The 27,332-nt window shown below is 47.1% G+C and overlaps 1 protein-coding gene across 3 annotated transcripts in view; it reads left to right on the top strand.

Moving 5' to 3' along the window:
* ZNF423 (zinc finger protein 423) overlaps nt 1–27,332 on the top strand; it is a 350,099-nt gene that overhangs the window by 214,394 nt on the left and 108,373 nt on the right. For all 3 annotated transcript variants that reach the window (XM_011989143.1, XM_011989144.1, XM_011989145.1), the window contains one exon: nt 1,320–1,404. In XM_011989143.1, the coding sequence (XP_011844533.1) occupies nt 1,320–1,404 (85 nt within the window). The remainder of the gene's footprint in view (nt 1–1,319; nt 1,405–27,332) is intronic.

The raw sequence follows: 27,332 nt of genomic DNA, 5'->3' as shown, positions 1-27,332 counted from the left end.
ATGGATGGATAGACTGATAGATGGATAAGTGGGTGGATGGATGGATAGGTGGATGTGTATGTGGATGAATGGGTAGATGAGTGGGTGTGTATGTAGATGGGTGAGTAGATAGAAGATGGATGGATGGATGGGTGGATGGAGGATGGATGAATGGGTAGATGGGTATGTGTGTGTAGTTGTGTGGATAGGGATATGGATGGAGTATGGGTGGATGGGTGTGTGAGTATGTAGATAAATGGATGGGTAGATGGAGGATGCATGGTTGGGTATGTATGTAGATGGATGGATGGATAGATGGAGGATGGGTGGATGGGTCTGTTGGTGGATGTGTATGTAGATGGGAGGATAGGTATATGGATGGATGGGTAGATGGAGGATGGATGGGTGGATGGATAGATGAATGGGCGGTTGGATAGGTATGTATGCAAACGGATGAATGGGTAGATGGGTGGGTATGTATGTAGATGGGTGGACGGGTGGATGGGTGTGTATGTAGTTGGATGGGTGGGTAGATAGAAGATGGATGATGGATGGATGGATGGGTAGATGGAGGATGGATGAATGGGTAGATGGGAATGTGTGTGTAGATGTATGGATGGGGAGATGGATGAGTAGATGGAGTATGGGTGGATGGGTGAGTGAGTATATAGATAAATGAATGGGTAGATGGAGGATAGATGGATGGGTGGAGTAGATGGATGGATGGGTAGATGGAGGATGGATGGGTGGGTATGTATGTAGATGAATGGATGGGTAGATGGAGGATGGATGGATGGGTGGAGTAGATGGATAGATGGGTTGATGGAGGATGGATGGATGGGTCTATTGGTGGGTGTGTATGTAGATGGATGGGTAGGTAGATGGAGGATGGATGGCAGGTGGATGGATGAATGGGTGGGGATGGGTGTGTATGTAAATAGATGAATGGGTAGATGGGTGGATGTGTATGTAGATGAGTGGATGGGTAGATGGAGGATGGATGGGTGGTTGGATGGATGGATGGATGGAAGGGGGCATGGGTAGATGGATTTGCCCTTCTAAGCAAGGAGGCTTCCCTCAACTCCCTTAAAGCTTCACCTTGGGATGGCAGTTTTCCCAGATCTAGCAGAGGAGCAGCTCCCTTGGAATGTAGCTTCATGCCCCTTCCCCAGTCTGGTAGAGCTGGATTTAGAAGGAGGTGGGAAGAGAATGGCGGGGAGACGTAGGAGGGGACTGGAACCATTCTGGAAAGTCTTGAGCCAGGCCCTCTAGGAACTTTTGCTTTCTCCTTTTTCCTACCTCCTTCCTCTCTAAATCTTTTATTTTTGGTTTCCAAACAGAAAAAGACATACCAGTGCATCAAGTGCCAGATGACCTTCGAGAACGAGAGAGAGATCCAAATCCATGTCGCCAACCACATGATTGGTAAGAGAGCATTTCCTCCCAGCCATGCTGGAGCTACTCTTTGCGGTTTGAAATTTGCGGTTCCAATCATCATTTTACTGGCTTTTAGGCCAAAGGACAGAGTCACTGTTGCTGTTTCTGAGACATTGCACATGGGAGTGAAAATGTCAGAATGGGAGCCCTTTCTCCATATGAGCCTTCTTGTCACAGCTCCACTCACATTACAATCAAACTTTTGACAATCTCTTCCATTTTCCAGCATAAATTTCCCTCCATTTCTGAAACAAAGTGCTTTCCAGTTGTCAAGCACTCAGGAGCAATTACGCTTCAATTTTGTGTGTCATGACATTGAATAGATTTAACTGTTCACATTTCCCCACTCAACATGGTGAATTCCTCAGGCACATTGTCAAAACAGAACGCTTACAAAGTTATTTCGGTACTTTTCCCATTCCTCTTCAAGTGGTTTTGGACTTTGGAAAATTCAGCCTCTCTAGAAGGGCAGCTTGCAAAGTTCTGTAGAGTTCACACACTTGGCACGAGAGACCCGGGAAACTGTGAAGTCCCCTTTACCTTGGATGGGTGGATGTGGCCTCCTTGGCAGCTAGGGGTGCCCTCATTGTAGGGGAGGGCACAGCTGGATGTTCTGATGGGCATGGAGGTTCTAAGGGAAGGGGCCGGCCTGGGATGGGCTGGGGCCTGGGAGAGCTTCCAGAAGTCTGGTACCCTGGGTCTTCGTTGGATATGTGATCACTTTCTCCAAGACTCTGTAGTCTGAGCAGTAAAGTTGCAGCCATGGGTTGAACTTCATCTTTTTGTTAATATTTTATTTTTTATTTTAGATGGAGCCTCACTCTCTCGCCCAGGCTAGAGTGCAGTGGCGCAATCTTTGCTCACTGCAACCTTGCCGCCTGGGTTCAAGCGATTCTCCTGCCTCAGCATCCCAAGTAGCTGGGATTACAGGCACCTGCCACTGCGCCTGGCTAATTTTTGTAGACTTTAGTAGAGAAGGGGTTCACCATCTTGGCCAGGCTGGTCTTAAACTCCTGACCTCGTAATCCACCCACCTTGGCCTCCCAAAGTGCTGGGAGTACAGGCGTGAGCCACCACGCCTGGCTTGAACTTCATCTTTACTTCATCTCTGTTTTTCTTCTTCTAGCATGTTTTCATTGTTGTCTTAACAACTGTGCCATCAGAGTACTGGTTTACAAAACCCTTTACTGCATACATTTAGAAAACCTGTCATAAGTGAGCAGCTTAATGAATTTTCATGAACTAAACACACTTGTGTAACCCACACACATATCAAGAAACAGACTATTTCTAGTATCTCAGAAGCTTCCCTCTTGGCCTCCTTCAGGCCCTCCCCTACCACCAAGAGGTCATCATGATGCTGATGTCTAATAATATAGGTTGGTTTTGCCTGATTTGTACTTTATGGAAATGGAATCGCAGTTTCTACTCGTTTGCACCTGACACCTTTCACTTTTCGCATTATTGCCTCTAGTTGGAGATCATGCCTCTCATTGGTGTGTAATAATCTGTCACAGGAGCATGCCAGCCACCATTTATATATCTGTTTGATTCTTGATGGGCCCATTCTGAAATACTGCTGGCACATTCATGGATATGTCTTCTTTTGTTTTGTTTTGTTTTGTGACAGAATCTCACTCTGTTACCCAGGCTGGAGTGCAGTGGTGCGATCTCTGCTCACTGCAACCTCTGCCTCCCGGGGGTTCAAGTGATTCTCCTGCCTCAGCCTCCCAGGCAGCTGGGACTTCAGGCATATGGCATCGCTGCTGGCTAATATTTTTGTATTTTTAGTAGAGACTTGGTTTTGCTATGTTGGTCAGGCTGCTCTCAAACTCCTGACCTCAAGTGATCTGCCCATCTCGGCCTCCCAAATTTCTGGGATTACAGGCATGAGTCACTGCACCCGGCCCCATGTACGTGTCTACTGATGAACATATGTATGTGATTTTATTGTGATTATAGGAATATATAGATACTACATTTTGTGTTTATATATAATATATAATATAGTGTTATATACTATATTCTTTATACATGTAAATATGTATGTAAAATGGGAATATAGGATTTGGATGGACTTGGCTGTCTCTTATACACATCTAGATGTGTATAAGAGACAGATATAGTGTTATATACTATATTCTTTATACATGTAAATATGTATGTAAAATGGGAATATAGGATTTGGATGGACTTGCTTAGTCACAGGTTAAATGATGTACATACTGACAAATACATTTCTGAAGTGGTTGTATGAACTTACGCCCCCACCAGTGGTGTATGACAGTTTCAGTTTGCTCCAAATTTGTACAGTCGTCAAGGTTTTGTTTAAGGTTTGCATTGCAAAGGCCCTTCTTTAGTGAAGGTGCTCTTAGGACAGGTATGGGTCCCCTAGTCCCTACCTAGCCACAGCATTGGCCATGCTCATGCCCATTATCCCAGTTCCCCCGACCCCCAACCTATCTGACAGCCTCTGCCCCCAGTGCCTTGGAGCCAGTCTCCTACAGCCACTGATTCCCACTCGTGTGTGTGGCGGAGCTCACCTGGCGGAGAGTGGGGAGGAGGGGCCCGGGAAGAGCAGGTGGGGGCCCTGGGAGCTTGGCCTGACAGGGAGATTGGTGGCTTCTTAATTTCTCCGTCTGAAAGGCCCCTGCTGAAGGATAAGAAGGAGCACTCCCCTGTCAGTCACTGGCTGCTGAGAGTCCTTTCACAGAGTGTCAGAGAGGTGAAGATGAAGATATCTCAAAATGTTTGCTTTTGTAGCAGGTGTTAATGCGCGTTCTTGTTTGTAAGCATGAAGGGCGAAAGCCTGGCTAATTGGACCGCAGTGATTTCCAAGGTGTTTCTGCCCCCTCCCTCCTCTCTTCCACCTTGCCTTTTGTGCAAAGCCTGGAAGCTATGTGTCCTCAGGTGCCAGGTGAGGGGTTTGCTCTTAACTAGAGTTGCGGGAAACACAAAAGGAGGGTTTGAGGGGCATTTGGGTCTGTGTGTGAGCTGCGGGCTGGGCTTCCGAGGGAAGGCGCCTTGGCTGGGGGCTGGACAGGTCTCCTTGCCCATTTCTGCCCTGACCTGGAGCCCGGGAATGTGGGAGTTGGGGGCGTGGAGAGTAGGCAGCAGGGAGTGCTTGATTGGTCCCCGAGTTGAGATTCCAGTTCACTGCGACATGGAACCCCAGGTGAGCCAGACCTCTGGCGGCTGGGCAGTCCCTCTCGCTCTAACCTGTGCTCCCTACCTGCCTGCCCTCCCCAAGTCTCATCAACCCAATCTACCAGAGGACCTTGACTGAGGACCTATGGCATGCTGAGAGTTGCAGCGGTCTCTGTGGGTGATGGGGGTACAGGGGACATGGTCTCTGCCTCAGAGATCATCCCATAGAAGACACTGCACATACCATGCAGCAAAGAGGTCACATTGGCTAAGGATGCTGACAGCTGCTACTGACTCAGCCTTTCTACGTGCCAGGCACTTTACATGGGCACTAGTTCCCCATCTGACAGATGAGGAACCCGGGGCTTAGAGAGGTTATGTGACTTACCCAAGTCCTTCCAGCCTGAGTCATGGAGGCAGTCACAGCTAGGGTCCCTCCATTGTGTTTGGAGCCCCTGCCAGGGCCTGTGGTGGGAGAGACCTCAGGGTTCCCTCTCCAGGGGAAGGCTGATGGGCATGCAGGTAAGTGCAGTGCAGTGGTGTAGGTGCTCCCAGAACAGGGCCCTCTGGGTGTTGAAGGATGAAGAGGGGGGACGTTGCCTTCAGAGGGAGGACTGAACATCAGCAGGAGGCTCTGGAGCAGTGTGTTGCTGCCAGGCTGCGAGGGTGGTGAGCCACTGCCTATAGGAGGATGGGGGGTGAGCAGAGCAGGTGAGTCTGGGGGGCCATAGGTGCCTGGCCTGGCCAGGATGGAGACATTGTGGGGAGTGAGAGTGGGGAGGGGGTTGGGGTGAGCCACGGAGCACCCCTGATATCAAGTGGAGGGGTTAGGGTTTGGCCTTCACCCCATAGGCCAGGGTCCAACTTTGGGGGCCCCTTGGCTATGATTTATTAGGCTTCTCTTGAAAAACCACAAGAGGTGGCAGCCAGGGCTTCACATTCCCGCAATCATCATTCCCACCTGGCGTGACTTAGCAGCAGCAGCAGTTTCCTGTAGGCAAGGCATGCATTCCCAGGCATCATGGTCTTGCGCATTTAAGTCTCCAGCCTGGTCCCTGTGGGTACCTGAGTTTAAACCTTGGACTGAAGCGCTAGGGAGCCATTGAAGGTTTTGGAGCAGGGTGTAGCCTGGCCTGAGCCTTAGGAGATGAATCTGGCTGCAGTGTTGAGAAGGAACCAGTTGGGAAGAGAACGAAGACCCACCTGGTGTGGTCCTGGGGTGAGGGAACAAGGCAGGGGGAGAAGAGAAGGAGTTGATGGAACTTAGATGTGGCTTGTGCTGTGAGTCTGGCCGGCCCTGGTGGCTTGGAAAGGCTGCTGGGGGAATGGTGAGAGGCAGGCACAGCAGGCCTGCTTTGGGGCTGGCTCTGCAATCCCAGTAAATCTGTTGGGGCCCAGTGTCCCTGTGGATGGCTTCTCCTGCTAAATGGTCCGAGCCCAGAGTGGCCGCCCTGCCGCTGACGGGTAAAAGTCCCCCTTAGTGGCACCAGGGGGACTTGGTGGGTAGAAGTGGTCCTGTTCAGCTCTGCAGCCTTCTCATAAACTCAGGGCACATGGGGGTCTGAGGCAGGCCTCTCCTGGGACCCAGACTGCTGGAGAGCTCCCCTGGGGGGCGGTAAACCGGCCTTTTTATAGCGGGGGCCTCTGCATGGCTCTGCAGCCCAGAGACCCTGGGAGTTACGATGACTCAGGGACATGTCTCCTTGGAAACATTTTCCCAGCACCCCTCTCCCGGCTGCTGCTGGTGGGGAGTGATTGGGATCTGATAGAAAGGCGAGGGTCTTTGGAAACCTTTCAACAGCAGGGTCTCCTTTGAAATCCCCCCTCCCCACGAAGAATGAGGCCCCTTCCCTGGGATTCCCCCAGCTTTTGAAATGGCTTTGACACTCCCTCCCCCAGAAGGCACATGAAAAACATGGAGCAGCCCAGAGCTCTGTGCTGTGGCCTCCTGCCGGGGTGACCCGGCTCTGCCCAGCCGCCCTTTCCCCACCTCCCCTTCACCCGCTCCCAGGACTCTGGGAGGATGGCCCCCACCTCTACCGCCCCAGGAAATGGCTCTGCAGGAGGCCCCTGCCTTGGGCTCCCGGGGGTGCTGCTGAAGGAGAGTGAAGGAGGCTTGTGGGGGGCCTGGCCCAGAGGCAGCTGGCCCCCCCACGGCTGGGAAGGGAGGAGCAGTGGTTCCGCCCACATGTGTTGAACATATATGTACAATGTGTGTACACTGCCCTCCTGGGGCACGTGGCACCTCACCCTGGGGGGCAGAGCCTGAGTCTGGAGACCCCCAGGAAGCCGATTTGCTGGAGAGGCCTTACTTTTAGTTCGTTTTGGGTGGGGATGGCTGGATAAGGGGTCTGAGAACTTGTCCTTGAGATAACAAACTTGTCATGACCCAGGTTGGCCCCAAGGGAGTGACTCAGCCTCTGGGTCCCTGGACGTCCTCACGCAGGGCCTCACAGGTCCCTTGGGGGAGCCCCGGGGAGGGTCAGGGCTGGGAAGGGACGGTCCTCGGGGAGTCTTGTCAGGAACGCTTGTCCTTGCTGTCCTTGGAAAGTGGCTGTGGACTCTCTGGCGGGCAGCCAGGCCAGAGCTAGGCCTGTCCCGGTGGGGCATTAGTCATTCCGGAGGCCTGCTTTTCATGCTCACGCCGGCCCTTTCCCTGGGTGCCTTCAAGGGCTGGGCTCTGCTGTCAGGGGCAAATAAATGGGGGAGGAAGTGGGTGTTTGGAAAATCAACCCCTCCTGCCTCCTGCCCAGGCCCTTAAAGTATCCCCAGTGCCAGCTTCTGTCCTTGTGTGCCCTCTAGTCCACAGCCCTCCCCTGTCACTGTGACAGGACTGGCCCTGGCCCACCTCGAGGGAGGCGTGTGTTTTGTGTGTGTTATGTGTATGTGTGTTGTGTGTGTGTGTGTGTGTGTATGTGTGTGTATGTGTATGTGTTGTGTATGTGTGTTTGTGTGTTGTGTGTGTTTGTGTGTGTGTATGTGTATGTGTGTTGTGTATGTGTCTGTTTTGTGTATGTGTATGTGTTTGTGTGTTGTGTATGTGTTTGTGTGTGTGTATGTGTGTTGTGTGTATGTGTATGTGTTTGTGTGTTGTGTGTGTGTATGTGTGTATGTGTGTTGTGTGTATGTGTATGTGTTTGTGTGTTGTGTGTGTGTATGTGTGTTGTGTGTGTATGTGTATGTGTTTGTGTGTTGTGTATGTGTTTGTGTGTGTGTGTATGTGTGTTGTGTGTGTATGTGTATGTGTTGTGTATGTGTGTGTGTGTTTGTGTGTGTGTGTCTGTGTGTGTATAAAAAAGAGAGAGAGAGGGAGAGAAGGAGACAGAGAGAAGGTTTTTCTACCTTACAAGTCTTTAATGAAGCACATCCCTGGAGATACTTTCAAACTGCCTCGCAGAGCCAGGGCCCACCCGTTCAAGCTGCCATTTGGACCCTGGCCCCGTGCTGAAGGCGCAGCCTGAAGCATTTTGGAGGGGAAGGAATCTCTGGTCCAAGGGGAACAGTCTGGAGTGGAAGTCGGTGTCCTGCCCCAGCTCCAGGGAGATACAAAAAACTCTCAAATAGAACCACAGAGGAAAACCTCATGAACAGGAAAAGAAAAAGGGGTTCCTGTCTCCTTTCTGCCAGGATCACGTGTTGCTGAACCAGTCTGTGTCAGGCTCTTCAATGGTGCTTTTGATTCAGGTAACACCAGACCCAAAACATCTGTCTAACCTTAATATGTGATAAAAATGTCTCCCTCTCCCTCCGGAGATCATGTTTCAGGTTCTGGAACTGTTCTGTCAGAATAACAAGCCTGTACAGCAAGCCTATAATCCAATTCTTTTTTATTCTTTTTTTTTTCCTTGCCAAACCCCCAAACTAGGGCATAGTCACTTCCCCTTCAACAGTCTTCCCGGGTGAGAGAACCAGCCCAAAGGACTCGGTTTCCCTGACTTTGAATCCCATTGGTTCATTTGAGGAAGCTGTTTAGGTCTATGGAGAATCCATCAGTTCTGAATTTTAAAATAGTGGAAAATTTCTCGTTTTCATGAGTTCCTTTTGTATGCGTATGTTTTTTTTGTTTGTTTTGGGGGAAGGCTTCTGTCGTTGAGGTTTCTTCTAATAGTAACCTCATACCTTCATGTTCAGTAAACACGATTAAAATCCTCGGTGGGCTCTGCGAGGGGCCGCTAACCCAACTCAGGAGATGGTAACCTGCAAGTTCAATGTAACGTCACGAGTCTAAGATAAGGGTGCTCAGAGGACGGGCATGTTTCCCAATCTGGGTATTCCAGGAAAACTTCCTGGAATAGGTTACACCTAATCAGGGTCTCAGAGTATAAGAAGTAAGGTGGGAGAGGAATTCCAGGCAAAGAAACTAGTACAAGCCAATTATAGAGAAAATAGGTCCATGTAGTATGTAGGGACACTGTAGACAATTCAGTACTGCAACAGAACAAACTGTGAGGCAGGAGGTGGGTGGATCACAGCACAGGGGATGAGGTAGAGTAGGTGAGAGAAGGTGAGGATATTGGATAGGTGGATATGCACTGGAGAAACATTTAAGAGTCAAAACCAGCAGGATTTGACTATTGAGTGGACATGGGAGGGGGAGAAGTTAGGAAGACTCAAAGGTCTCAGGTGACCAGGTTTTGGGTGACAGGTGGCAGACGATACCTTGCCAGAGGAAGAGCTCTTAGGGAATGGTAAAGAAGACAGTGATGCTAGCAGTGGTTCATGTAGCAGTCCATTCTCACGCTGCTGTAAAGATCTACCCAAGACTGGGTGATTTATAAAAGAAAAAGGTTTAATTGACTCAGCTCTGTAGGGGAAGCCTCAGGAAACTTACAATCATGGTGCAGGGGGAAGCAGGCACGTCTTACATGGCAACAGGAGAGAAAGGAGAAAGCAAAGGGGGCAGAGCACCTTATGAAACCATCAGATCTTGTGAGAACTCACTCATGAGAACTGCATGGGGGAAACCACCTCCATGATCCAATCACCTTCCTCCCTCGACACATGGGGATTACAGGTCTCCCCCTCCACACATGGGGATTACAATTCGAGATGAAATTTGGTTGGAGACACAGAGCTAAACCGTATCAATCAGTACCATCTAATGAAGCTCACTCAGCACCAGGCCCTTCTTTCCATATCTGCAGGTGTTATTACACTTCATCCTCACAACACCCTGTGAGACTTGCTGTCATTACCTCCTTTTATCCATGGGGAGTTGAGATGTCATATCCAATGTCACTAAGTTTCAGGGTAGGGACCAGAACTCAGCCAGTGTGACTCAGAGCCTGCGCCCTTAACCCCCGCACCTGAAAGCTCATCACGTTTGGTGGGCTTGAGTGTTTGTGATAGTGTGGTCTCGCACAAGATACCCATGGAGATCTGAGTGTTGGTGTCTGGCCATTAGGGCCCTGTCTGAGAAAGGGGATCCAGGGGCATCAGCATAGATGGTGAGAACATCTGGGAGGAGCCTGGAGAGTGAGGAGTGTGGGGTTGTTGGTGCTGAAGGAGCAGTGTTACCAGGAATATCAGTTGGATGCAGCATGAAAGGTGCCCTGGGAGGGAGGTTGAAGAGGGTCTATGTGGCTCAGCAGCAAGTGGCCATTGTGTCCTGGGTGTGAGCAGGGTCAGTGGCATCAGATCGAAGGGGTCAGGAGGAGATGGGAGGGCCAGCAGTGTCGATGGACTTTCCGGGTTCCAGGCTGTGAGGGGAGGGAGAGCAGCGGGAGCTGGAAGGCTCCAAAGGTAACAGGAAGTGTTTGCATTTTTAAGAGAGAGAGACCAAAGTGTGTTTCTAGGTTTGGGAGAGAGAGCCAGCAGGGAGGGGAAGAGGAAGGATAGAAGTGAGGGAGATGCTGATGGAGCTGGTCCTGGAGGGGCCGGCACTGGAGCCCTGGCACCATGTTGCTTGAGCCAGCTCATAAGCATGTCCTTCTCTTCTTGCTATCACGTCACATGGGCTTGGTGGCCTGGATTGTTGAACTGACTTTGTTAAGCGTCCTTTAATGTCATTTGACTGCTTGGCAGCAGCTGATACATGTACAATTTCCCTCATACCTGCTTCTGTCTGAGCCTTACTAGAGTAACAGTGGTGGGATTACCGTGGTGAGCCACCGCTCCGTATCCATTTCCCCTTCTTTTAAAGCCCCTCCTGGGCTTTTATTTGTCCTTTAAACATTTTTAGCTTAAAGAAAATACAGTTTTTATTTTGAGATAATTGTATATTCTCATGCAGATTCACATAGAGGTCCTCTATACACTTTACCCTGTTTCTCCCAACAGTAGCATCTTGCAAAACTAGAGTACAATATGACATCCAGAATATTGACATTGATACAGTCAAGCTACAGAACATTTCCGTTGCCACAAGAATCCCTCCTGTTGCCCTTTTATAGCCATAGACACTTCCCTCCTACCCAGCCCTTCCATAACCCTTGGAAACCACTACTCTTTTCTCTGTTTCTATAATTTTATCATGTCAAGACTGTTATATAAATGGAATTGTATATAAGTTTTCGTTATTTTGGGGGTAAATTCCCAAGAGTGCAATTGCTAGGTCTGTAGTACTTGCATGTTTGACTTTTTAAGAAATTGCCAGACTGTTTTCCAGAGTGGCCGTGCCATTTTACATTCCCACCAACAATGTAGGAAAAGTCACATTTCTCTACATTCTCACCAGCGTTTGTTCTGTCACTATTTTTTTATTTTAGCCAATCTGATAGTTGCAATGTGATATCTCATTGTGCTTTTAATTTTCATTTTCCTAATTGCTGATGATGTTGAACATCTTTTCATGGGCCTATTTGCCAGCCATTGTTCCTCTTTGATGAAATGTTCCCTTCATATATTTTGCCCATTGTCTAATTGGATCATTTGCTTTTTTACCACTTAGTTTTGAGAGTTCTTCATATATTCTAAGTACTAGTCGTTTGTTAGATATGTGGTTAGCAAATATTTTTCCCAGTCTGGAGCTTGTCATTTTATCTTGAGGAGCTTTTGCAGAATACAAGTTTTTAATTTTGTTTAATTAGATTTGTCAATTTTTCCTTTATGGATTATACCTTTGGTGCAAAGATTTTCTCCTATTGTTTTTTCCTGAAAGTTTTATAGTTTTATATTTCACATTTTAGGCCATGGTCCATTTTGAGTTAATTTTTATATACAATATAAGACTTAGGTTGAGGTTTTTTGTTTTTGTTTTTATTTTTGCCTATGAATGTCCAGTTGATCCTGTATCATTTGATGAAAAGGCTATCATTCTTCTATTGAATTGCTTTGTTTGTTTGTTTTTAGAGACAAGATCTTACTCTGTCGCCCAGGCTGGAGTGCAGTAGCATGATCATAGCTCACTGTAGCCTTGAACTCTTGGGCTCAAGCAATCCTCCTGCCTCAGCACCAACTTCCCCCCTAAGAAAATAGCTAGGACTACAGGCATAGGCCACCACATCCGGCTAATTTTTAAATTTTTTGTGGAGAAGGATCTCACTATGTTGCCCAGCTGGTCTTGAACTCCTGGCTTCAGGCAATCTTCTTGCCTCAGCTTTCCAAAGCACTGGGATTACAGGCATGAGCCACATGGTCCAGTCTCTCCATTGAATTGTTTTTGCACCTTTGTTAAATATCAGTTGGGCATATTTCTGTGGGTCTGTTTCTGGGTTCCACTGATGTATGTGCCTATCCCTCTGCCAAATACAATATAGTCTTGATTACTATAGCTATAGAATAAGTCTTGGAATTGAATAAGCTGATTCCTTCTTTATTGATTGTCTTTTTCAAAATTGTTGCTATCTAGCTCTTTTTGCCTTTCTATATGTATCTTAGAATAATCTTGTCTATATCTACAAAAATTCTTGCTGTAATTTTGACTGGAATCATGTTAAATGTGTATATTGATTTGGGGAGAAATGACATCTTTACTGTCTTGCGTCTTCTAATCCATTAACATGGTATGTCTGTCCATTTATTTAGATCTGTGATTTCTTTCATCTTGTTATTTTTAGTTTTCAACATCCTAATTTGGTACAGATTTTGGTAGATTTATCTAATTATTTTAATTTTTTGAGCAATTATAAATGGTATTGCATTTTTAATTTCAGTGTTCATGTGTTTATTGCTAGTACATAGAAATACAGCTGGTTTTTGAAGTTCATTTTTAAAAATATTGCTTGACTTTGCACAACTTAGTTGTAGGAATTTTTCTGCAGATTCTATGGGATTTTCAGCATAGACAATCATGCCATTAATAAATAGGGACAGTTTTATTTATTTCTTAACTATCTGTATGCCTTTTACTTCCTTTTCTTGCCTTCTTGCCCTGGCTAGACCTACTGGCACTATGCTAAGAGTAGAGAGAGTGGGTATGTTTGCCTTATTTCTGATCTTAAGGGGGACAACATTCAGTCTTCTACTATTAAGTAAAATAACAGCTATAGGTTTTCTTTGTAGATAATCTTTATCAAGTTGAGGAATTCCCCTTCTATCTAAGGGTTTATTTATTTATTTATTTTTTATACCATGAATGGGTGTTGGATTTTGTCAAATGTCTGGAGTTTTTGTCTTTTTTTTTTTGTACCTAATGTGAGACCATGCAATTTTTTTTTTTTTTTTTTTTTTTGAGACGGAGTCTCGCTCTGTAGCCCAGGCTGGAGTGCAGTGGCCGGATCTCAGCTCACTGCAAGCTCCGCCTCCCGGGTTCACGCCATTCTCCGGCCTCAGCCTCCCGAGTAGCTGGGACTACAGGCGCCCGCCACCTCGCCCAGCTAGTTTTTTGTATTTCTTAGTAGAGACGGGGTTTCACCGTGTTAGCCAGGATGGTCTCGATCTCCTGACCTCGTGATCCACCCGTCTCGGCCTCCCAAAGTGCTGGGATTACAGGCTTGAGCCACCACGCCCGGCCAAGAGACCATGCAATTTTTTAAGTCCATTAATATGGTGGATTCTATTGACCAGTTTTCAAATATTGAGTAAGCCTTGCATCGTTGATATGTATCTCTCATTTTGTCTTGGTGTATACTTCTTTTTATATATTGCTAAATGCTATTTGCTTATACTTTGTCAGGGATTTTTGTATCTGTATTTATGAGGGATATTGGTCTGAAGTTTTATTCTTGTCCTGTCTTTGATTGGGGTTTTGGTATAGGGCAATATTAACTTACTGAAATAAACTGGGAAGTGCCCTTTCCTCTTCTGTTTTCCGAAAGATATTATATAATGAAGGCTTCAGAACAAAAAATTAGCAAGTGAGAAAAGAACATTAAACAATGATAAAGGGGTCAATCTACCAAGAAAATCTTAAATATGTATGCACCAAACAACAGAACTGCAAAATATGCTAAGCAAAAGCTAATAGAGCTGACAGGAGAAAGAGACATATCCACAATTATAGTAGGAAACTTTGGAACCTTTCTCTCAATGACTGATAGGACAACTAGGCAGAAAATCAGAAAAGATACAGAAGAACTCAAAATCATTGACCAACAGGATCTAGTAGACATTTATAGAACACTCCACCCAACAATAACAGAATGCACATTTTTTTTCAAGTGTGCAGAGAACAAATACCAAGACAGATCATATCATGGGTCATAAAACAAATGTCAACATATTTAAAATAACTGAAATCATACGTAGTGTTTTTTCCTATCACAATGGAACCAAACTAGAAACTAGTAACAGAAAGGTAAGAAAACCTCCAAACGATAGAAACTATATAACATACCTCTAAATAATCATGGGTCAAAGAGGAAGCTCACGGGAATTTTTTAATACACTGAACTGAACAAAAAATAAAATACAACATGTCAAAATTTGTGGGACACAGCTAAGTAAAGGCTAAGAGTGAAATGTGTAGCAATAAACGCTTAGTAAAGAGAAAAAGTCTCAAATCATTAATTAAGCTTCCACCTCAAAGATCTAGGAAAAGATCAAGATAAACATAGAACAAGCAGAACGCAGAAAATAATAAGATTAAGATCAGAAACTTGAAACAGAAAACAGTAAAACAAAATTGAAAATCAATTAAACAAACAGGTGGTGTTTTAAAAGATTGATAAAATTGACAATTCTTTTAAGAAAACAAAAAAGAGAGAAGATACAAATTACCAATATCAAGAATGAAACTGAGGATATCACTACAGACACTACAGACATCAAAAGGATAATAAGGGAATAATACTATGAAAAATTCTACATACATAGATTTGATAAGTTAGATGAAATGATCTAATTTCTCAAAAAATACAAACTACCAGAATACACATAATGAGAAATAGATATTTTGAATAGTCCTATTGAGGAAATGGAATTCATAATTTAAAACTCCCTGTAAAGAAATCTCTAGACCCAGGTGTTTTACTGGATAAATCTAACGAATGTTTGAAGAAGAATCAACACCAGTTCCACATATAGTCTTTTTGTTTATTTCAATCAATGTTTGCAAGATATATCCTTTTGCATTCTTTTACTTTCAACCTGCCAGCATTGTTATATTTTAAGTGAGTTTTTTGTAGACAGCACATAAGTGAGTCATTTTCCTCCCAGTCTGCCAATCTCTGTCTTTTAATTAGTATATTCAGGTTATTTATATTTATGTTGTTAATGATATGTGAGAGCTTCAGTCTGCCATTTTATATTTTATTTTCTGTTTTTCATTTCTGGTTTTCTTTTTTCCTTCCTGTGACTTACTTGAACGTTTTTAAGAATTTCATTTTGGTTTATCTGTAGTGTTTTCATTTCTTGATACAGCTTTTTATCATGATTACTGTAGGTATTATATTAAATACACATAACTTATCAAAAAAAATCATAACAAGATTATGACTTGGTGTCATAATCTTACCAGTTCAAGTGAAATGTAGAAAAGTTATCTCCTGTAGGTCCCTTTACTCTTCCCTGCTTATAATTGTCTTAACTATTTCTTCTGCATATATTTAGTACTACATCAGACAGTATTAACATTTTACATTAGACATCAAACATACTTTAGAAAACTCAAGAAGAGAAGGGAAATTAGTGGTATCTACAGTGTAATTTCCCTACCATGTTCTTTCTTACTACCTAAGGTTCCAATCATTTCCTCTCTGTTTAGAAAACTTTCCTTTAACCATCCTTTTTAGGGTGATTCTGCTGGTGACGCATTCTCTTAGTTTTCTTTTATCTGAGAATATCTCAATTTTCCCTTGATTCTTGAAGGGCATTTTCACTGGATGTAGAAGAACTCTGGGTTGACAGTCCTTTTTTATTCAGCAGTTGAAAAATGCTCTGCCACTTCCTTCTTGCCTCCATGGTTTCTAATGAGAAATCTGCTGTCATTCGAATTATTTTTCCACTATATATAAGGTGTCATTTTTTTCTCTAGCTGCTTTCAATATTTTTCCCTGTCCTGGAGTTTTCAGGAGTTTGAATATGATGTGTCTTAGTGTGGATTTCCTTGTGTTTATTCCTTTTGAGTTTCACTCAGCTTCTTGAATACATCTGCATCTCTTGCCAAATTTGGGAATTTTTCAGCCATCACTCTTTTGAGTACATTTTCAATCCTCCCCTCTTTTTTTTTTTTTTTTTTTTTAAATCTCCTTCTGGGACTTGAATCGCAAAAATGTTGTAGTCCCGCAGGCCCCTGAAACTCTGGGTGATTTTTCTTATTCTATCTTCTATTTCACTGATTCTTTTTTTCTCTCCTCTCTTCTGCTGTTAGGCCTATTCATTGAGTTTTAAGATTTTCTCCTTTATCCATTTCTAAAATTTCCATTTAGTGCCTCCTTGTATCTCCTATTTCTTTGTCAAAACTATCTAGGTCTTTGCTAGACTTGCTTTTTTTTCCATTTGTTTCAAGGATGATCATAATTGTTTATTGACGTAATTTTGTGGTGGCTCCTTTAAACTCCCCGTTAGATAATTCCAACATCTCTGTCATTTTGATTTTGGCATATATTGATTGACTTTTTTTGCCATTGAATTTGAGATCTTCTTGTTTCTTGGTAGGATAGACGATTTTTAAATTGAAATCTTTATGTATTACATAATGACACTGTGGATCTTATTTAAACCCTCCTTTGACCCCACTCCAGTGCAGAAGGGGTGCAGATGCCATCTTGCTACTGCCAGGTGTGGGCAGAATTCCAGGCTCATTTCCTCCCTAGGTCTCTACTCATACCTCTCTGAGCAGTCATGGTAGGAATGCCTCATTTCTGCTCTCCACATGGTCTCCACTATACCAGGAGGATGGGTTGGAGTACTTGCTCCTGTTGGGTAGGAGGGGAGTCCAGGCTCCCCATGTGGTCTCTACTGACACCATGGGGAGAGGCCTTGTTACTGCCCAGCAAGTATGACTGGCTTGGCTCCCTGCTAGGGTTTCTCTGACACCACATTAACAGGGATGGGAAGAGCAGGCGGTGAGTGCCTCATTATAGCCTTGCCAGCATGGGAGTCTCAGATCTCCATTCAGCCTTTGCTGGAGTGGATGGTGGTGGGGTCACAGTTTTCTTCTGGGGGGTTTGCCTGGAGCAGAGCTATTATTGTCTAAAAGTTTTCTGTTTTGCCAGGCAAAAATCTTTCCTGGTTCTTTGGCTAGAGAGAGTGGGCTTTGGTTAAAGCTTAAAACAAAATCCTTGCCAGTTTTGTCAGCTCCTAGTCTGGGATATATGAAGCAAAAAGCAGACCCAGGGTCCTCACCACTGTGTCACTCCTTGGGTCCCTGGCTGGTCTGCCTTCTTCTCTCTGCCTTCTTCTCTTTGCCTTTCTGAATCTTCTTCTGTTTCTTTCGTATATAGTGTTCAGGGTTTTAGTTGTACTTAGACAGAGGAATAGGGAATAGTACGTCTATGGGAGTGATCTGGAACTAGCACAGGCAACTGAGAATCTCCATAAACATTGTTTTATTCCACAGCAACTTCTGTGCTAGCTTCTAGGACTCAGGGTGCAGAAATTGGAGCTAAGAGTTTGAGGGCTTGAGCTCAGGCCCCTCCTCCTTCCCTCTCTCCTCCTCTTCTGACTCACCTGGTGGCAGTTGTAAATCAAGCCTAGCAGTAAACGTTGATACTAACAATCCCTTGTTCTTGTGCCAGCATTGCTTTTTATTTTCTTCCCTCCGAGGGTCCTTCTCACTCTGGTTTTATCCTCCTAGGAGCTGATGAGGTAGACAAGCTGGGGTGGGGTCCCACCTGACATATCAGATGGGTGCACTCATAGTGTAGACCAGGAGCTGGGCAAAGGTGGGGCATTATTAGTGCTTGGGGATTGAGGGGAAAATCACTGATCCAGTGTTGAAGACACGGGGTGGTAGAATGATCTCCAGTCATTCATGCCTAGGGCTAAAAGCTGTCATGGGAGTTGGGAGGGGCAGACGGAAATCCCACTGGCCATATGGTGGTCTTGTCCTTCAGAGGAGGACAGCTCTCGCACTAACACCACTTCTCCCAACTGGGCATCTTGAGCCCCCTCCCCTCATTCCCACAGGCAGGGCCTCAGGAAGCTGTAGTGGAATTGTAGCATTTGGATGGATAATGGAAAGGGGTGGATGTTTCTGAGATTTCGACGCAAATAAAAACATGCCAGATTGTTTTTGAAGCATCAAATGCAAATTGTCAACATGAACATATTTCTGGACTTAACAGTTGAATGTGTGAATTAATTATGGGCCTATTACGATGCAGAATGATCCTTACTTTCCTATGACTAAAACAACCCCATTACTCAACCCTTTCACTTTGGGAAGAGGATTCCGTGGGCTGCTCTTTTAAAGTTGCAGGAGCGGATAGAAATCAAGAAGCTCCGTGACACAAACCCAGCTTCTTCAGTTTTGATGATCTGCCCCCAGAATCTGGGTTAGGATTGGATTCCCATCAAACATCAACATACACAGTAAAGAACCCATAGCTTTGGGAAAAAGGTAGTCATTTCTACTGATAGCACAAATCCTTAATGGATGCTGCAGTTGAGGTCCTCCGTCCATGCTGGGCTTGGTTAATCTTCTTATGTTTATGAACTCTAAATTCTGTGGCCTGTTATGCAGGGCTGCAGTGAGCCACAAAAGGCACCCTTCACTACGTAAGGACCCCCAGAAATGCTCTCCTGAGTGGGGTTTGCATGAAGGGTTTATCCTAAGGCCTGCTTCCTTAAAGGAAAAACAAAGCAACAACTCACTAATCACCTATGTGAATGAAGGACGTTGACTCTCTCAGCTGTCAAGATCTGTTTTACAAAACAACAACAACAACAACAACAACAACAACAAAACATTTAACATTTCGCCATAAAACATTTTGGGGCTTGTCTCTGCAGCATGAGGATGAGAATCTGGGTTCAGACGTCTGGCTCTGTCTCCTTCTTCTGGGGCAGTGCATCTCTTTCTCCTGGTGACCTCTCTCTGCACACTCCCACCCCGTGGGCTCTGCTCTGGTTCCAGTGGCCTTCGCACGGCTTGCATGGTCCCCACTTCTCCGCTCGGAGGCTTGGGAAGCCTTGTTTCAGGGCTGGCAGGAGCATTACTCAGTCAGTTAAAGGAACAAATAAGTGAAAAGATAGTTAGAATGTTCCTCGCTGTGTTCTCACCCATCCCAGGGCCCCTGTGACCACTGTGCACCACGGTATCTCTGTCAGGATACCTTAGCTGGTGTGCACCAGTACCACTGTACTGTTTGATAAAATGTTCATATGCTTTCCAACCACCTAGCAAAGAGTTTCTGCACTGAGACCCCTGTCCGCAGGTTCTCCCTCTGGGACCTGGGCCCCCTGGGCATCCGCAGCACTTGAGGGGATAACCTGCAGTCCATCAGGGCTACCACACCACTCTCTTGGATAATTCAGGTTGGTGGGGACGCTGCTGCACCAGTTGTTGAAACATTCTGCATATCAACCTTGCTTGTTACCCTATTTTCTACTCTTTCTGTCCCTCCACTCCTCAGCAAGTGTTACTGAATTCTGACCCTGGGCTTGGCATGACACCGTCTCCTCGCTCTTAAGCTGGCTTCTCTAGGTCTAGCATGTGTCTTCCCAGTCACTTACCCCCATGCCAGGCCCCTTCTGTGCCTGTGCTGTCGGTGGGCATTACAGATGTTTCTTCTTACTGCACAAGAGAGAGTCTAAGAGAGGACTTAATTTTGCTCTATTTCTAACCCCAAAGGATGGGACTTTCCCATAGGAAGGTGACTCCTACATGTCCTTCCGCAGTTTTCGCTCTGTTTACAGTTTGATGACAGTTGCTTGCTTCTCGTGACATCCTCAGAGCTGCAATGACAACGGCACCGGCTGTAGGTGCACGCGGCTGTGACAGTGGCCCCCCTCTTTCTGCTCAGCCCCTGTTGCATTCTTATCACGAAGTCTTGATGACTCTGGACTCTGTGTTTGGCTGGTGCTTTTCTCATTCGTCCCATCACAAGGTAGAGGTTGGGGAAACACCTGTCCCGGGAATCTGCTCCTCGTGTTTTCAGTTTGGAAAGTTTTGTCATTAGCACATCCGCTCCTTGTTTCACAGCCTGTTGGCCTCTGCTGATCAGCAAGCTGAAACTGACACTTGTCGGTCAACCACTGCCTGCCAGTGACCACGGGGTCTTGGGAATGACTCCACTTTTCAGAGTGGCAATGTCTTAATAAGTGAGGCACATGCAGGAAGCCACCTCGCCCAGCTCACAGTCTTCGGGGCTGGTGCAGGGCCAGGGCTTCATTTATTTAAAAATAGTATTTTAATTCTCCCGAGGGAGGGTCTGCTCTCTCTCAGAAGTGGGCCTGAGTGTCTGTTCTGAGGAATGGAAGGAAGTGGGATGGGCTTGGTTCTCTTTTAGGAGGCTGAGTTGGAGTTCCCTCTTTGTTAGGAGTAGTGCCTAGAAGGGGCTTGCTGCTCTGTTGAAGCCAAGGAAAAGATCGAAGCTTCAGGACTAAGTGGTCTATTTTACTTATCCGGAAGCTGAGGCTTTGAGAGGGACAGACACTTTCCTGAGGTCACACAGCTGGCCAGAGGATGGGATGGATGCAAACCAGGTATCCTCGCGCCCAAGTTCCATCTCATTCAATAAGTATTTAATGAATGAGAGAAGAGATGGAACTTGGGTGTGAGGAGGCCTGGAAATCTGGGTAGCCAACAAGTATCCTCCATCCCCAGGGTTTGTATCTTCAGGTAAGTCTGGGAAATTCTGGTTGATACTACATCTGCTGGTGGTGGGATCTGGAGCTCAGTGGGAACCTGGGAGCTGGGACTTTGGGACCCAGTGGGCCAGACCCAGGGCCAGGACTATTTCTGGAACCCTCAGTACCCTTGGCAAGAGGAGAAGAGTCAGCTGTTTTGGGCATGGAAGCCAATACATTAAGCCAGGCAGCATCCAAGGCAAAAGTTGAAAGTGATAATACATTTCCCCCTTTCCTCTGGGGTGTGATTTATTTTTCTTTCAACTGTTTCTTTGCATTCTGATTCTGCCCTCCGAGGATCTGGTGATGTGGACAGGCTGGGGTCTGGATGGGATAGTGTCCAGCTTTCATCACACCAGTAGGGACAGTGGTCATGGCAGCCCAGGAACGGGGTGGACGCAGCAGGCTTCTTGGTGTTTGGTGGTTGGACACAGGGGCAGAGCAATGCAAAATTCTGAGCCTTGTGGATGGGAGAAGAATCTCAGGTTGCAGGACCAGATGGCTAGACTGGAAGTTGGGACAGGGGCAGAGGGAGCAGGGATTGCACTGACCGTGATTGTGCATCCCTCAAAAAAGCTGAGCTCTTGCACAAACCCAGGATGCCCCTTTTATGGATACAGAAATAGAGTGAGGTTTAGGAAACCTGCTGAGGTGATGCAACTATTTAATATTGATGGAGACTAGAAACGAGGCCACTAGATCACTGGTTCTCAAACTGCAGTGTGGCAGTGGTGTGTTCAAGGCAGGTGCCTGTGGACCACCTAGATGGGGGTGGGCGGCACCCTGCTCTGTTCTGTTCTGTGAAGGTTTCGCTGGAAAGTTCTGTCCTGGACCATTGTGCCACTCTCAGGGCTAGGGGAGGTGTGGGTTAGGTCTGTCCTGGAGGGTGACTGTGGCCAGTCTTCAGCCCTCTGCGACCCCAATGGTGAGGATACTCTCTCACAGGTGGCTGGGCAGATGTGATGAAATGTCAGTGGCTGTGGGTGCTTCGAGAGGCCTGGGTTGAGAGACAGTGGTGAGGGGCCCGGGTGCCCGCCAGTGGGGTACCAATGGTGACCCTGTTTGCTGCCTGCCTGTGCATATTCTCCGGCCTGCTTTCTGTTGCTTATCCAGTGCCACAACCAGCTCAGACACCGGTATCGTATGAGAACACCCAAGGGCCTTTCGTCTCAAAGGGGTTCCTGCTATCAAAAGCTTCTCCCTGTATCAGGGCTTGGCTTTAGAGATTTCTGGCATCCTTGTGCCCTTGCCTGTCCCCAGGGCTCTCCAAGCCCTGCCCCTGCTCCTGGCAAGCCATAAGGGGACCGCTTGGAGGATGAGGAAGGAGGCTATTTTCTTACTTTTGGTATAAATTATTCGGGCATGGCTCTGATACTCTCAGACATGGAAGAAAGATCGGCTGTATAATTTGTGGGACCTGATGCAAAATGAAAATGTGGGCTGTATGTCAGAAAATGATTAAGAATTTCTAGGCCAGGCGCGGTGGCTCACGCCTGTAATCCCAGCACTTTGGGAGGCCGAGGCGGGTGGATCACTTGAGATCAGGAGTTCCAGACCAGCCTGGCCAACATGGTGAAACCCCGTCTCTACTAAAAATACAAAAATTAGCTGGGCGTGGTAGCAGGCGCCTGTAATCCCAGCTACTTGGGAGGCTGAGGCAGGAGAATCACTTGAACCTAGGAGGCAGAGGTCACAGCAAGCTGAGATCACGCCACTGCACTCCAGCCTGGGGGACAAGAGTGAGACTTCATCTGAAAAAAAAAAAAATATAGACAGTGACAGTAGGGTATAAAACCATATGCTGGGCTTTTCTAAATTCAGGAACCTATGTAACTGCATGTATTACACGTTCTTGAAGCCAGTGCTGTGTGGAGGCAAGATTCTTTGAGTGACAGGAACCCCACAGGACACAGGACTGCAGGGTATGGTTGTGCAGGTTGTCTACTGCACAACTCTAGGGGACACCATTTACATTGTGGTCCATGGCGGCCCTGCCAGAGATCACTGCAGCCGGCCCCTGGTAGTGACAGTGATCCAGAACTTTGGGACAGAGAGGCTGCTTGGTGATGGGCTGGTGTCCTCCCATCCAGACCCTTTCCTCACACCAGTGTTTCGGAACCTCCTCCTCCCATCCTCCCTTTCTCCTTGGCATTTCAGGGACACGTTTCTCTGAGAAACCGAGGTGCCAGGGCTCCACGCGGGCGCTGCTGGGGAAGCTTCCGCTCCTCAGTGCTGATCGCCCGCCGGCAGCTCCGCTGTTAACCTTTGGGGTTTGCTCACAAAATAGAAACTCTCTTTGTAGGTCAGTTTGTCAGTAATTTTGGCAGCCGCGGGGCCACTGAGGGAATGAGGCTTGGTTCCCACTTGTCTCTTGTGCTCGGTTTGGAGACTTTTGCGGAGCCCTTCCCTGGGAGGAACACTCACCCCTGCCGGAAACAAGAGCCGGTTTTCTCTGACCTGGTTTTGAATCGGCAGGAGCAATTCCTGCATGCTGGAAACGCATGGCTGCTGAGAAGGAATTTGTCCATACCCAGTCTGTGCTCTGGGCCTGAGGCTGGAGCCCAGGCACTTGTTTTCCTGGGTAGGAGGCACTTGGATGGGGCTGCTGGGTTTTATACTCCTGCTCCCACATTAGGCGACCTGGAGGAATCTGCTGAAACTGACCCCCACCCAAAACTCGCTGAGTGTGCCCGGGTCTACGGATACCTTCATGACCTGCCAGCCGACCCACTTGGTTCTGTGCAGCCCCTCCTGACCTTCACCCCCACCCTCAGCCTGGGCTGCCAAGGCTGTGGACATCTTCTATTGTGAAACCCTCCCAATGCAGAACAGATGAGGAGGGCCTCCTCACACTCTGCCTTCCAGGGGCTGGCAGCAAAACTGAGGGCGTGGGAAATTAGGCCATGAGCAGCCTGGGGAGGACTGGTTGTCAGAACAGCCATCAGGGAGTGCTGAAGAAGTCAGGAGGACTTCCTGGCAGAGGCAGTGATGAACTGGTCTCCAGCCCTCTCTCTGTTATTTCAGAGCTTCCAGGGAGTCAGATTCAGAACAGAGGATCTCTGGTCCAGGACAGGAAGCTGGGGAGCCTAGGCTGGGAGAGCTTTATGGCTCAGACATGTAATGACACCCAAACAGTAATTGAGCACCAACTGTATGCAAGACCCAGTGCTGGGACCAGAGTTAAGTCAGAGCTGGAACAAGTCTCCACAGCCAAAATTGAGGTTTATAGGAAAGACTCCAGATCACCTAGAGAGATGAGGGTTGTGTGTCAAGGAGGAAGAGGAGGGCTCAGGGTCTTGAGGAACAAGCCCCTGCCTGAGGCTGCCCTTCTGTTTCCTCCACCCTGGCTCCTGCTTCCTCTAGGAAGACAGGCTGGGAGGATGCTGTCCAGCTGCGGCTGTGTTCCTGAGCACCGCCTGCAGGTCCCAAGGCTGAGAGGGGACCACAGGCTGACTGAACCCGGAGAGAAGCCTGCAGCTCTCCCAGACTCACTTGCTGTGCTGCGCAGACCCCTGTGTCATTGATGTTGCATGTTTACAGAGAGCGCTGCCTTTTATGTGAACGAGCCGCAGCCTGGACTCCAGCCTGTCCCCACCATGTGCCTTGTGACCTTGAGCAAGTCATTCCCCTTCTGGGATCCACACTTCAACAATACCAGGGCTGAATTGGAGTAAGGAGCATTTCACAATGTTAACCAGGTTCCCTTCCTGTGGGAAGTTTCCGAGTTTTAACACGATAATAACAACAGTAATATTGATCCCAAACGAGTATATAGCACTTACATGCCAGGCCCTGTTCTAAGCACTTAATTCTCACATCAGCCCCAAAGGGATACCCCTATTCTTATTCTCTCCATTTATAGATGGGGAAATTGAGGAATACAGAGGCAAAGTGGCCTGCCCAAGGTGACACAGCCAGCGGGTGTCGGAGCCAGGATGGGAACCCAGGTGGTATGGCTGTGGAACCCATGTGCCTCACCACTGTGCCAAATTGCCCTCAATTTGGAGCATCTACCTAGAGGGAGCCAGGTTCTCCAGGAGACCCTTTTAGTCTGTCGTCAGCACATGGGCCCTTCTGAATCCTTGAATGCCTTGTCCAGTCTCAGACAAGGATTTTGTTCGAACCTCCATATTCCCACCAATGTGGACTCCTGTGGAGTTGCAGAGATTAATAGTCCCCATTTCTTCTTTTTTCTCCTTCTTTATAAACATATCAGAGAAATTCTCTGATGATCCATCCACCCGAGAACCCCCTCACTAAGGCAGCTGAGTATTAAGGGGAAATTCGTGAAATGAAGTTTGGAGGCCGCCGGCCGGGCTGGAGCCCCTCCTGAGTGACGGTGATTTATTTCGGCAATGTGGTAGTCATTAGTATCTTTGGTGTCGGAGCCGGAGCACTCACTCTGGCCTGGGTCTGTGGCCGAGGGAGCCTTCGGGGCCATTACGAGCTAATGGCGCAGTGTGGGCAGAGGAGGGCTGCAGTCAATCTTGCTGCTGGCGGGTAATAAACGTCGGCCGGCTCCTTCCTGCTCCCCACGAGAGAGGGGAGGCCATGGCGCATGGTTCCCTGCTGGGCCTCGTCTCCCCTTGCTGTGGGGGCCCTTCCTGTCACTTTTTGCCTTGGAAGACTGAGACCAAGAAGTTGCCCAGAATTGTGCCTATCTGACCCAGAGTTTAGAAGTGTGAGGTTGGTTAGAGGGCTCTTGGTTCTGCTGGCTTGGCTTTGGGGTGTCTTCCCGCAGGGCTGCACCAATTCTTCACATCCTGTGGGGAGACCTGCCCAAGTGAGGGTCCTTGCTGCCTCCACAACTTGGGAGGATTTGTCCCTCTTGCCCCCTTTTATTTTATTTTTTAAATTTTTATTTATTGATTTATTTTTTAGAGACAGAGTCTTGCTCTGTCGCCCACACTGGAGTGCAGTGGTGCGACCTCAGCTCACTGCAACCTCCGCCTCCAGGGTTCAAGCCACTCTCCTGCCCCAGCCTCCCGAGTAGCTGGAATTACAGGCGTGCACCATCAAGCCTGGCTAATTTTTGTATTTTTAATAGAGACGGGTTTCACCATGTTGGCCAGGCTGGTCTCAAACTCCTGACCTCAAGTGCCTCAGCTTCCCAAAGCGCTGGTATTACAGGAGTGAGCCACCATGCCTGGCCTCTTGCCCCTTTTATTTGAGGCTTAACTTACATACAGTGAAGGGCTCAGATCTTATGGTGTTGTGTGATACAGTTTTACAAGTGTGTACACCTGTGTAATCAGCACCCACATCAACAAATCGAGCACTTCCTCCCCACCAGCAGTTTTCTTCAGGCTTCCTTCTAGCTGATACCCCTGTACCCCTACCAAAGGCAATCACTGTTCTGATGTCTTCCACAATGGATGAGTTTTGTCTGTTTCTGAGTGTCATTTCTGTTGAATTGTCCCCATGCATCCTGTGGTCCTTGTGTCTAACTTCTTTGGCTCTACATTTAGTTGGTGAGATCCATCCGCGTTGTGTGTGTATCAGGAGTATATTCCTTTGTATTGCCATGTGTTTGTTGCACTGTGTGAATATGGGAAAATGTGCATTTTACTGTTGCTGGGTGCTTGGATTATACCTGGATTTGGGCTGTTATTCACAGTGCTGCTAAGCCCATCTGTGTTCCATGTTGTTTATGAGTCCTGGCTCTGGGGTCTTGGGATCCGGCTCTGCCACTCACTTGCTGTGTGACCTTGTGCAGGTTCCTTAACCTCTCTGAGTCTTGGTTTGCACATTTGTGAAATAAGGGGATTAAGGAATCTATGGTCAAGTGCTCAGCACAGTCCCAGGGAAACACTGAGGGATTAGAGCCTTTTACGTCAATGAGCTTCACTTAGGTGCAGATTGTTGTGTACTGATTGCAGTGGGATGAGCGTGCAGGGGAGGTTTCCCTTGAGTTTTAAAGGTTGCTGAGTAACCCAGCCTTTTTCTTTGGAATATGGAAATTTGCAGTTGCACAAGCCTAGATGGGTCTGTGTCTTTTCCCTCCCTTCTTTCTTGGTTTTTAATTTACTCCCAACCTATAATAAATTTCAAAGGCAGACAAGCATGTTGCATGCATGTCTGTGTGTGTCTATGTGTGTGCACACACACGTGTACAGTTAGGGAGGGATTTCTGCTGAGCCTGGCGTGCCTGGTGTGAAGTGTGGCCTCCAACTCACAGTTCAGAAACTGGGGCTTTCTTAGAAACCATGTAGCCTTTGATTCCTGCCAATAGTCACCCCACTTTCAGGTGTTAAAGATAGCAAGTTGAGCATCCAATTTTTAACCTACCAAAATGACATTTTCATATGGTTCAGACTAATACTTTCAGACCCTTTAGAAGCAGCCATTTACAGTGCTGCAGTAGTTATAGACAACTTGCATCCAGTCCTAACATCACCCCCGACCACTTCAGTTTTTCCCCGGATATTTCCAAAAGTGTGTGGAAGTGAAGCAGTGAATTTCTTCAGCAGACAGCCCTTACCTTGGACTTTAAGGTGTCTCTGCACAGCCAGGATTGGAGGGCTAGGCCTGGGCCTTTTGGCGTGATGGGCTCCCTTGCTGGGCTTCCTACACAGTGGAATGCCCTACCCAGTTTGATCCCCAGTGTGCATGCTCATCAGCCAGCTGGGGTCTGTCAGCAGCGAGGGGCCACAAAT

Source organism: Mandrillus leucophaeus, unplaced genomic scaffold, assembly GCF_000951045.1.
Source record: "Mandrillus leucophaeus isolate KB7577 unplaced genomic scaffold, Mleu.le_1.0 Scaffold348, whole genome shotgun sequence".
In the NCBI taxonomy this organism is placed as follows: Eukaryota; Metazoa; Chordata; class Mammalia; order Primates; family Cercopithecidae; genus Mandrillus; species Mandrillus leucophaeus.
The sequence above is the reverse complement of the archived record's forward strand: the minus strand, read 5'-3'. Positions and strand labels throughout refer to the sequence as shown.